General features: G+C 43.7%; 2 protein-coding genes across 5 annotated transcripts; one reads left to right on the forward strand and one right to left on the reverse strand.

Moving 5' to 3' along the window:
* Positions 1-636: 636 nt before the first annotated feature.
* rnps1 (RNA binding protein S1, serine-rich domain) lies at positions 637-5,997 on the reverse strand. 3 transcript variants are annotated; one of them, XM_086087835.1, is made up of 7 exons: positions 5,918-5,997; positions 4,756-4,902; positions 3,812-3,970; positions 3,608-3,731; positions 2,339-2,492; positions 1,777-1,918; positions 637-956 (listed from the first exon to the last, which is right to left on the reverse strand). In XM_086087835.1, coding segments are annotated over exons 1-7 (834 nt in total). In that variant the 5' UTR covers positions 5,920-5,997; the 3' UTR covers positions 637-850. The 3 variants fall into 3 exon arrangements, with proteins under 3 accessions (XP_085943961.1, XP_085943951.1, XP_085943941.1); XM_086087825.1 differs by having other exon boundaries at positions 3,812-3,973; XM_086087815.1 differs by having other exon boundaries at positions 3,812-3,997.
* A 5-nt stretch (positions 5,998-6,002) lies between these two features.
* LOC147181439 (uncharacterized) lies at positions 6,003-11,129 on the forward strand. 2 transcript variants are annotated; one of them, XM_086087795.1, is made up of 4 exons: positions 6,003-6,150; positions 7,115-7,731; positions 7,803-7,928; positions 8,078-11,129. In XM_086087795.1, exons 2-4 carry the CDS (start codon positions 7,129-7,131, stop codon positions 8,954-8,956), a joined length of 1,608 nt encoding a protein of 535 aa, XP_085943921.1. In that variant the 5' UTR covers positions 6,003-6,150; positions 7,115-7,128; the 3' UTR covers positions 8,957-11,129. The 2 variants fall into 2 exon arrangements, with proteins under 2 accessions (XP_085943921.1, XP_085943930.1); XM_086087804.1 differs by having other exon boundaries at positions 8,129-11,129.
* Positions 11,130-11,940: the final 811 nt, after the last annotated feature.

Here is an 11,940-nt window from a genome sequence, read left to right on the forward strand (position 1 = left end):
TGTTTGAAAAGCATTTGAATAAAGCAGACCAATGGACAAATGAAAAACGTTAAGTCTAGTTGTAATTGAGCGTGTTACCTTTTTAGCGATCAGGGTTGTTTTATGAGAAAAACGATTAAAAAAATAAGAATAGTGGAGTAAAAGCCTCCGATCTACTTCTCTCTTACCTTTTTGTTTGTTTGCATTGTGCGTTCGAGTCCTTGTTGAGTGGCGGTGGCTTGATTTTAATGAAGTGTAAAGCAATTTGAGTTACTTTGTCATGTAGGTAAAGCACTCTTATAAAGTTTGATTGAAAATTTTCACATTGACCATTACAAAATATACTTTGAAATTGAATGGCACAAGCAAACATGACATGTATGCTAAATATGAGTCGTAATAAAACAGTTTTCCCCTTTTAGTAAAAACAAAATTTAGGTTTAATATTAGCAGCAGTCAGGAGTGGTTGGCAGCACATCTGCCTCAGTTCTGAGGTTCAACGCAGTTCAAATCTTGTCTCTGGTCACGATAAGCCCTTATAGAAAATTGAGGAATTCAGTATTATGCCTCCCAACTACAGTATGATGGTGCTAGGAGAAAGTTAAAAACAACCTTCTGTGTTATACTCATTATTCAACAAAACAAACTTGACAGTGATAATGTTTCACAAGTTTTCTTTTTATTTTTTTTAACTCTCTACAAGTCAATAGAGTAAAAAGGGTCACAATTTCAGCGTGGACTCGTCCGAACAAACAAAAAACTTACACTGACATAAAAAAAAAAAAATCCTACATGAGGGCAACAAAACCTTTTTTTGGAAATGTGTAATAATAAAAAGTAAGTTGAAACTGGCTCAAATCAGAAAACTAGTTTATCTGGACGAGTTAGAGCTGGAACGAGAACGGTGGCGCCTGCGGCCGGCAGATCTGGAGCGAGAGCGGCGGCGTACTGGTGAACGCCTCCTTGGGGAGCGGGACCTGAAAGGACATTGGAAAAATGAAAATGTCAGGAAAAGCCTACGAGAACAGCTGGGCTTGAAGGTATATTAAAAGCACGAAATGCTTACAGTTGTGTGCTTACCGCAATTTTACATGCGATTAATTCTGAACGCAGCCAGCTAGCTATAAGAGTGTGTGCACATTTGTGAAACCACATTATCTCAGGTGTTTATTTTTACATTTTCCCCTCAATTAAGTTGTTACGGCTAAACAGCGAGGTGCGGCATTTTTTATCCGCTGTGTGGCTCTCATAGGACTTAACAAAATAACCTCACAAACCAGATTGATAATTGTCATTCACTCAAGGGAGTTCTTCACTCGGCAGACCCGTTCGGGAAAGGTCGGGCTTGCTGTACAATATTTCGAGCGGATTGGATGATGCGGCATCTTTGCACGTTTGTTTTCACCAATCAAGACAACGAATAAAAATGTCATCTTCCGTCTCATCTTTTGGGGGGGGGGGGGGGGGGGACATCTTTACCAGATAAAAATGCACGAAGCGTCTCTCGCTGTTCAAATTCAACAAGGAAAGGTGAGTAATTCTGCAAGAACAGAATTAATTGCAGCGTCTATCTGTTAGGTTTGCTTACTGGTTTTGTCCCGCCCTAAACAACGCCCGATTGTTCCAATCTAAAAAAGGTCAGCTGAAAACGTATCAGCGGGAGCGGTACAAGATGTATTCTCCAGAGTTTGTGAACTCACAAATACCGCGAGAATTCAGCTTGCTGGCAAGGTTATTAACAAAATGGTCCTTGAGTGGAAAGAAATAGGAAAGGAAGATAAAGTATGGAACACGGACCTTCTCCTCATGCGGGGCGGGCTGCGTCGCCACATGGGCGGCGGAGGGGGCATTCTGCGAGGGGGAGACAGTCGACGAGGCGGTGGACGGACCCTCTGGGGCAGCACAGCAGCCGCTGTGATCTCCTGTCCATCAATCTGACCTGTGAACACATGTTGAAACAGTCAATCAGTTGTACTTTAACAATATTTACAAGAAAACAAATGTAAACTAAAAAATAAAGCTGAAAAAAAAAAATCAAAAAAAATAAATAAGAGTTTGAATCTAAAAAAAACAAAAAACGATTACATTTAAGATGTATTTGAGAAAAAGAATTATAATCATGAGAACTATAAAATCCCCTCCCCTTTTTTTTATTATTACAAATCTTACAAGGATATTTCTAGACAAATTGTATTCTTCAAATAATACAATCTTACACCCCCCCCCCAAAAAAAGTGTTGTACTTTTTTGAGCCGCATGACAAAATGCTGCTACACAAACTATAAATGGACAAAACTAAACTGAAGACCCCTTGTACATGAGTTTATAATTTTGCACACTGTACTAAACATTACCCTACCTCCATCCATGTACTTCAGGGCCTTCTGTGCCTCCTCAGGGCTTTCATATTCCACATAAGCGAAGCCCTTGGACATGTGCGGAACCTGCCTCTCCATCGGCATCTCCACCGTTTTGATTTTCCCATACGTGGCAAAGATCTCTTGGATGTGGTCCTGTTTGCAAGAAGAAAAATGGGAGAAACTTGCCAATATTTAAAACAAATAATTAGGTCCTATCTTGTTAAAGTTGCTTGTTGCTGTAATACTAGAGTAGCTCGGACTACTGAAGACAAAGTAATTTTGTGTATTTAACATACTAGGCCAATAAAGATTATTCCGAGTTTAATTCCGCCACCAAGTCATCAAAATGAAAGAAGCCCCTTATCAGGAGTCCCACCTGCTCAACAGCCCCCCCCCCCAAAAAATCCATATAAGTCAGGCACTAAAATAAAAGGACAAAGTACAGTAGCTACTACTGTACATCCTCAACCAGATGTGTATGTTAGTCTTCTTGTATTTAGACACTGTAGACTTAAAGGGGAAGTCATGTGAAAAAAAATCTTTACAATAGTATGTTCTATGCGCCCCCACTAGTCTTAACTGATTAATTGACTGTGATTAATATTGCATTTGTGAAATAGGAATTAAGCAGAGAAACCCACCCGTTTTATCCATTTAAGGAGGCTGCCATTTTGCTCTGTACTGCGATTTGCTGTCGAATGAAAGTGACACCACGTGCCGAGGGCTCTAGTAATGACCGTCACGGCTCACATATTTTCTGGGCTGATCCATCAGGCACTGTGATGTCATTTTCAGTTGACACCAAGTGGCACTAAGTGACAACATTTGGGCGGATTTTTCTGCTCAATTGATTTGCCACGAATTCAACATTATGTTTAGACTGGTGGCACATACAAAATCCATCCATTATCTGAACTGCTTAGCCTCACAATGGTATTATTGTAATATTGGTACATATTGTACAATTTAAAAAAAGTTAAAACATTTGAATTGACTTCCCCTTTAAAAAGGAACATTTTTGTTTGATTTGGGGGTTGAGTACCCCCCAAAAGGGGGGATAATATTGCAGAATGAATTGGTGTGAACTTCAGCGCGACAGGATGGCACAGTGAGATGGATCAAGATGACGAGACTGTTCTGAAAAACATGGTCATCAAGATTCTTAATCCACAAAACTCTCAACTAAAGAAAATTAGCAATTCGAGGCACTTGCAAGTCGAGTACCAATGTAAAACTTCAGAGGAACTGTTAGTGTCAAAAGGGCAGACCTTAGTGACATTCCTTGTCAGCCGTCCCAAGTGAACCTTGGTAGGTTTAGGGCTGGGGGTTCTTTTCCTCCTCTCCTTATCTTTCTCTTTTTCCTTTTCGTCTCCCCTCTTCTGTGTTTTGGACCTGCACAACAACAACAACAACAACATTGATCATCATTACAAACAAGTACGATTTATGCCTGCATATCAAGAGGGACTTACGCCGAGCGGGAGCGCCGGCGGTTGTCGTGGCGCCGGCGGCTTGGGCTGGGCGAGCCCGAGGAGCTGGAAGAGGAGGAGGATCGCGAGCTCGAGGAACCCGAGTGGCTGCTTCCGGAGGAGCTGGAGCCGCTGGACGAACCCGAGCTGGAACCGGAGCTGCTGCTGGAAGAGGAGCTCGATCGGGACCTGATTGTAAACGTGCCGGTCAGCTTTAGCCTCATTTAACAGGTATGTCCAGCGTGGGATGCCCCGCTACTGCTACAATTTGGACTTGAAGCAGAATTTTCTCAACCTGCTAGAGACATTTGCAAATCTCTTAAGTGCGTTTTGCTTTGTCTTAGTTTTTTTTAGATGCCACCATAGAAAAAGTACCAGGGACGGCAAAGAGGAAACATGTAGGAATTGCAACATATGCTGCTGACTGCTTTGTACAGCAAGTAGGGTTCCACCTATCGCATATTTTTGGAATAAATTATTCTACCAATTATCCAAATGACTAGTCATCAACATCAAAATATGTATGTAAGGTGCGGGTACTATTGTTGTCCATTTTGGGTCACCATCCTAATGTTCCACACTGTAATATCTGTGACTGAGTGTGTATGGATTTAAATAGTGAGACCTGGCCCCTGGTGAGTGAATGGGAATCGGCGTGTGCGAGCGTACAGTTGAGAGCTGTAACCGTCAGCCAGTCAGCGGAGTGTGTGGGCATCCGCTGCTGTTGTAGCAGTTCGTTTATGAATGTGCTTATTACATGTTTGGTGCCTAATTTCTTTCTGGACTAAAGTTTCCCTACTGTGGCGTGCGGCCAAAGGCAAATGGCAAAGGCAGACAAGCATGCATGTTTGCACTTGCTGCACAGCTGTAAGACAATGTCATTGTCATTTTTAAAAGTAATATTGTATGCCTAGTTCATCAATAATTTGTAGTTGTGGGCTTCAGACCTGCTGCTGCTGCTTCCGGTGGATGCACTACGGCGTTTCCTGGTTTTCTCCCGCCCTCTCTCCTTTTCACCGTCCTTGGCGGCAGATTTGTCCTTGGCTCGGTCTTTAGTTTTCTCCTCTTCCTTCCGCTTAGTAGGAGATGGTGCCCTACAGACAGACAAATAAAATAAAAATAAAAACAAAAACAAGGTATTAGTGCTGGGCGATAAGGTCTTGAAATATAATCTCAATGTTTTTCGCATCCCCCTCCATGCTTATAGAAAGCACTATGAGAGGGAAACACTAATTATACTTCCACAACTGTGCTGTACTATCACCATCTGGCAAAGTGCTCATCATGCACGTTACTCCGGACTTTCAGACTGCACTGGAACTTGTGTAGATGATTAATATGGTAATAAATATCTTAAGAATTTTTAGATACTATTTAATATTTTCAAATGAACATTTAATAATTTCTAACTCTTTAATATTATTAGCTACTCAGCAACCCTAATTTATCATCTGTTTTCATTGTAGAGACTACAGGAACCGTGTTTTTGTGATTGAATAAAATATCCATCTATCGAAAGTGAGAAAACAAAATTATTAGGACCACCTCAGAATGACGTACTGCACACAATTAACAACATGTTCTTGCGTAAAAACATTGCCAGCAGTCTCAAGCAAATGCGATTGTTCCAGTTTACGCGCGCAGCGCTTTCATAAAATTAATTTCGTATGGCCTTTATATGAATTAATGTAGCCGAGTGGTGTACATGCTAGCTGGTTAGCTTCCCAAAATGCCCGCAAATCTTTTCATTATTTGGTTTCTGTATAAATTGCAAGAAAATATTGTACATCCGAGCGAGCTGAATTTATAAACAAATACAAGTGAGACATTACGGAAAAACAATATAATTAAATACATGCAAAAGCAATTTATATATATATGTTTTAAAAAAACACACACGGACACACGGACACACGGACACACAAAACACGCCGCCATTGAATTTCATTCAAGCAGACGGAAACCACGGGGCTTTTGTCAAATTGTGAAATGCTCGACATATGAAACATATATAACCTTACGCTGTATGGCAAATCGTTGCATGCAACAAAAACTACCAAATAACATCATTATCTCAACGGTAACTATTTAAATAAATAGCAAACTTACATGTTTTTTGTTACAGGTGGTAGAGTCCCGGGCGACTACGGGCCTCGAGTAGAGTCGCTGGCTGATGACGACAGAGCCGGAAGTGGCGTCACTACCTGAGCGCCACTTACGACTCATTTGTTTATTTATGCGCTCCTCCATAAAAAAAGAAACAGACGTTAGCTTGTCGACTGAGTGATTTCGAACGAGGCGTGTCTCGAATGTCACCGAGTGTCTTTTTTTTCTTTCTCCAGGTGAGCACTCGACTTTTTGTTAGTGTTTGTCGATGCAAAGCTATCGTTTTGTATCGATGATTGTGTATCAAAACATTGTTTGAGGATAAGCCAACACTTGAGTAGACACATTTGCTTTTATGATTCATGGTTGTTGGAGTAAATGTATTTCTTGTGTTCTTTATAATGTGCAGTGTCTGTCCTATTATGATAGCACATGGTATATTTTGGTTGGGTCTGATGTTAGAGCTGTTCATTGTCATGTGGATTGACTGCACTGTACAGATGATCTCGGATGCTGAATTAAGTGTTAAAACTATGCATTGTTGAATATGCTTAAACTTGTTTTTAATTTAGTACAGTGCACAGTTCAGTTGTACAATCAATTTGCATTGAATGTAAGACCTGCTTGTTTCAAAATTTATAAAAGACACTTATTAAAACATTTTCTTAATTATTTAGTAAATATACTTGGTTTTTTTTTAATAAAACCTCTGCCTCATTTCTGATGAACATTTGGGATTGCAACACTAATGTAATTTAATTATTTTAATTATGCTCATGATTGAGGTACTACAGCTATGTAATACAGCTACTGGTATGTATTTTTTTAGACAGTATTTGGTGTAAACAGTTTGAAAGTGCCAGATGTGGTATAAAAAAAGGTATTTAATGAAAGGCGAGGCTCACTCCCATTCGCTTGAATGGAACCGGCGCGGTACGTACGCTGCTCGTGTACATTACCACAAACTTCACTAGTTTATCCACAGGTACGTATGAAAGTAAATAAATATGGTTGACTATTGCTTTACAGTACACATATTGAGTTTTACACTGTACTTATAGTTCTATCGCTTGGCAGTGCGTGGTGGGTGGTTGTGTCCCTGTGCTCGCTTATAACTCTGTAAATTTATATTTTGCCTGTGTGAAAGCTTCTGTGGATTTTGGCTATATTATTTGGATTATTATGTGTTCCTTTCCGTAGATACAAACCACGCCATGGGTCGCCTGGACGACGCCGCCAAGCGCAAAGTGGTGGAGCTGAGGAAGGCCGGCCTGAGTTTCCGCAAGATCAAGGCCGTGCTGGAGCTAGAGAACATCAAGGTGTCAGCGCAGGCCATCTACCTGTTCCTGAGGGAGTTCCAAGGCAGGCGACCGGGCAGGGTTAGGCCCCTGGAGGCCGCGAGCAACACGGCACAGATGCCTATGCAGAATCTCGTCGGGGGGCTGCAGGAAAGCTGGAGCAACATACGTCTGCAACACCTACTACGAGATTCGTCCCACCGCGCCAACTTTACCAAGTTCGCCAAGCAGGCGTCCATGGAAGCAGGCAGCAATGTGAAAGCATCCGGCTATGGGGAAAGCAGCGCAGAGAGTCAAGTGGACCAGCAGCAGCAGTGTTTGGATGATAACGACATCCAGATTGTGAGCGTCACTTCTTTAGCGCAGAGTCAGCAAAGAGCAGAGACCAGTGCGACTTCATCTCCTGAAACAGCATCTGTGGCCTTCACCAGGAAGAGAGTGACACCCTCCCCCGCCATCAGCTCTATGCTGGTGGCTCGTAAACGCATTTTGGACAAAGCTCTGACGCACAGGATGAAGGTCTGATTATTAGCATTCTTACCTGTCAGTTGTTTGAGTTGAGTTGACAGATTGTGGTTTTGTTCTACCAGGTGACATCGTTTTTGAGGAGAGAACACGCAAACGTCCAAAGATCCGATTTAGCTGCGATGTCACAACAACCACCACCATCAGCAGCAGTAGCAGTACCAACACATTATGATCTGACCACAGAAAAGGTGAGAAAATGGATGATGCATGACGTGGTATGATTTGGGTCCTGAGCTGTTCCTTTCCATACATAGAAATATAGCAATTCCATAGCTAAATTAGTCACAATGTGGTATGACTTCAATAATGAGAATTCTATAAATTCCTAATTTCTCAGACCAGATTGGAAGATGGTGGCACGAACACAACCAGACGTTTTTTCCCACAGAGACCAGGTCTGTCCGTGCGCTCCCTTCACACGCTGCCTCGAGTTGGAATCCGGCTTCCCAATCGTCCAGCGGCTCCTTTAGCATCCTCGGCTCCTGGGGGCGCCGTCCTTCGCATGCAGACTTTCGGAGGAGAGCCAAGCCAAGATGCCGGAACGAGAGGCGGCCTTCAGGATCAGATCCAGACACTGGGCTGCGAGGTACGCAGCCTGGGCCTGGCTGTGAAGATGCTAGTGGAGCAGCAGAGCCGCTTGGAGAGGGAGCAGGTGCAGCAGACTCACATCCAAAAGCAGATCCTCAGCACCCTGCAGAGCCTCGCGTTCAAAGCGGGACCTTGCGGCAATACTCAGCGAGCACAAAACAAAACGCCGTCCCCTTCCTGTTTGCCCGCCTCCTCTTCCTCATTCAGCCAAGACACCTTCGACTTTAACCAAGTCACCTTCAACCAGTGCAGCCAAACCCAAGCAGCCTACGACTCGCTCGAGAGTCTGGAACCCGTCGAGGCCTTTAAACTTCCCACCCTGAGCCCTGATGGCATGAATGGCTTCCCACCGTGTAGCAGCGCAGAGAACCTCCCGCTCACTCACACACCCCCGCAGACGCAACAAACGTACGCGGGTGCATACCCCCAGCAAAACTGCCAGAATCTCTTGGCGCCCTATGCCCAATCTTACGTGCCCGCGTATGACCGCTCGCATCCTCAGGCGTTTAGAGAGGCACGAAGCAAGACGTCGGATTTCCAGACGAGCTGCTCCGAGAGGAATCTTCAGGACTGCAGTGTGTCCACGCAGGATCAACACCTCAACATTATCAAAGTCGAAGGACCTTAGACCGATTCTAGCGTATTGCAGCTTTTATTGTAGTTTTTTAAAGAACATATTTATTTCTTAAGTACAGTTGAACCTTGACCACAAATGTCGACTAAAGCGGGATACACAACCTTCTGATTTTTTTCGTAACCAATTTCTGAAAGGTGAGACACCCAACAAGACAAGGAGAAAAAAACAACACTTTTTGTAGTGTGCAATGTGCTCTTCATGTGTACGCAGTGTGCCACCGCATACATAATTTTTGATCTCCACCGTTAATTGCCAGTCTCTTCCTCAAAACAGATGGCCGTTGTAGTACTAGTACTAAGCTGTGAAAGGCAGTGTGCCTCTACAGGTCATCAAGTTTGCCTGAAAATACAAAAATGAAGAAATAGAAGCAGTTAGGCTAACTGTTAGCTTATGTAATAACTACCATGGACTTTAATATGGCTGGACTGTCACCCTCGCGGCTGAAGCCAAAGGGCAACCTTCTTACGTTACCACTTGTACTGACAACTTCTGTTATTAAAAAAAAAACACACTGTGTGTGGTGAACGCTAGGATCCTTTTATGGTATAATGAGAGCCTAGCAATGAGCGAACTTTACTGTTTGTATCGATCAGAGTTTATCTCAATATTGTGAATTGTGAGGGACAGAGGTTAGGTTTAAATTTCGCAGCAAAAAAAAAATTCTGATGGACTTTACTTTCACTTGATTGTTGATGGCTCTGACAATATGATGCAGACGAATCTTTTGAGTAGCACCCGTAGATAGTATATCTTATAAGAGAAAATTAAAAGTCTCTTTCTTAGCAATGAAATGTACATGTAGCGCTTCTCCCAGACTTTTTCGCTGTCGACGCAGAAAATAACATGAAAACGCTTTGGAGAAATTAATGAATTCAAGTTAGACAGTCTTTGGGAGTGGCAACGTAAGATGGCCGCCGGTGGTTTCACTTTTCTCAACAAGGAGTCTCTTGGCAAAGTGATAATACAAAATCAGAGAAAGGCGAACAAGGTAATTAAAAAAAAAAACTTTGTATGAGCTTATAATTAACAGAATACATGTTATAAATGCAAATATTTTTTTTTCTAACAATACCTCAACATCACAAACTAATTGCTCCGGATAATATTTTAGAAACATCTGCCTTTTGGTGGCAAGGAATGTAAAACGCTCAAATTTGGCTTAAAATGTATGTGTAGTGTATCCCGCTTTAGCCGTTATGGCAGGAAATCACGAAACTTTTAGGCAAGCATGTTAATGGTAGCGCATCCTGTTGCTGTGCCTTATCTCTGGAGGCTGCAGACTCCGCAGTCTCCACTTTAACGTAGCAGTCCTTTTACTGTCATCATCACTACTGTCATCATCACGGACTGCAGCCACATGCTGAGGTGTAAATACAGGGGAGCCTTTTTGTCGTTTGTTGTTGACATTCCAACTGATGTTCACTGCTACACATTTTTTACCCAAGTTTCCCATCGTACTGCTGTGCAGTGGAAAGTTTACATTTGCATGGTTGTCATTGCAATCCTTCTCTCTTTGCATTTGTTGGTGCCCTCATTCCAAAGAAAAAGCAAAACACACAAAACATTTAGAGGTTCCACTACCGTAGATGCCAATTGCCAACAGAATGAAAATGGCGCAATAGAGTCAAGGTTGGGTGAAACGACATAAGTAGCATAGCCAGTTTTTGAGTTTCTTATTTTTTAATAAACCAAAATAAATGGTTTTGATGAGTTGTATTTGTATACAACACTTGTACACATTAAAACGTCGGTTTGTGTTGTGCTTAACGTCCACATTTGGGTTTTTTAAAACAGACAAGTAGACCAGGTCATTAATTTTTTATATATATATATATATATATATCCATCCATCATCTACCGCTTATCCAGGGTCGGGTCGCGGGGGCAGCAGCTTAAGCAGGGAAGCCCAGACTTCCCTCTCCCCAGCCACTTTAGCCAGCTCCTCCGACGGCATCCCCAAGGCGTTACCAGGCCAGCCGAGGGACATAGTCTCTACAGCGTCTCCTGGGTCGTCCCCGGGGCCTCCCACCGGTGGGACATGCCCGGAACCCCTCTCCAGGGAGGTGTCCAGGAGGCATCTGAACCAGATACCCGAGCCACCTCAACTGGTTCCTCTCAAAGCGGAGGAGTAGCAGCTCGACACTGAGTCCCTCCCGGATGACCAAGCTTCTCACCCTATCCCTAAGGGAGAGCCCGGATACCCTACGGAGGAAACAAATTTTGGCCGCTTGTATCCGGGATCTTGTTCTTTTGGTCACGACCCACAGCTCGTGACCGAAACAACCGCTCCAGTGATAGTTGGAGATCACGGCTTGAAGAAGCCAGCAGCGCCACGTGATCTGCAAAAAGCAGAAATGCAATGTTGAGGTCACCAAACCGGACCCCCTCAACGCCTCGGCTGCGCCTAGAAATTCTGTCCATAAAAGTTTTGAACAGAATCGGTGACAAAGGGCAACCTTGGCGGAGTCCAACCCTCAATGGAAATGAATTTGACTTACTGCCGGCAATACGGACCAAACTCTAACATCGGTCGTACAGGGACCGAACAGCCCGTATCAGAGTGGGGAACCCGCACTCCCAAAACACCCCCCACAGGACTCCCCGAGGGACACGGTCAAACGCCTTCTCCAAGTCCACAAAGCACATGTGGACTGGTTGGGCGAACTCCCATGCACCCTCGAGGACCCTGCCGAGGGTGTAGACCTAGTCCACTGTTCCACGGCCGGGACGAAAACCACACTGCTCCTCCTGAATCCGAGATTCGACTTCCAGGCGGACCCTCCTCTCCAGCACCCCTGAATAGACCTTACCAGGGAGGCTGAGGAGTGTGATTCCTCTATAGTTGGAACACACCCTCCGGTCCCCACAACCCCAGTCTGCCAATCCAGAGCCACTGTCCCCGATGTCCACACGATGTTGTAGAGGCGTGTCAACCACCAAAGCCCCACAACATCCAGAGCCCTTAGGAACTCCGG

The sequence above is a fragment of the Leptonotus elevatus genome, chromosome 1 (assembly GCF_054856555.1).
Source record: "Leptonotus elevatus isolate MCC_2025b chromosome 1, RoL_Lele_1.0, whole genome shotgun sequence".
In the NCBI taxonomy this organism is placed as follows: domain Eukaryota; kingdom Metazoa; phylum Chordata; class Actinopteri; order Syngnathiformes; family Syngnathidae; genus Leptonotus; species Leptonotus elevatus.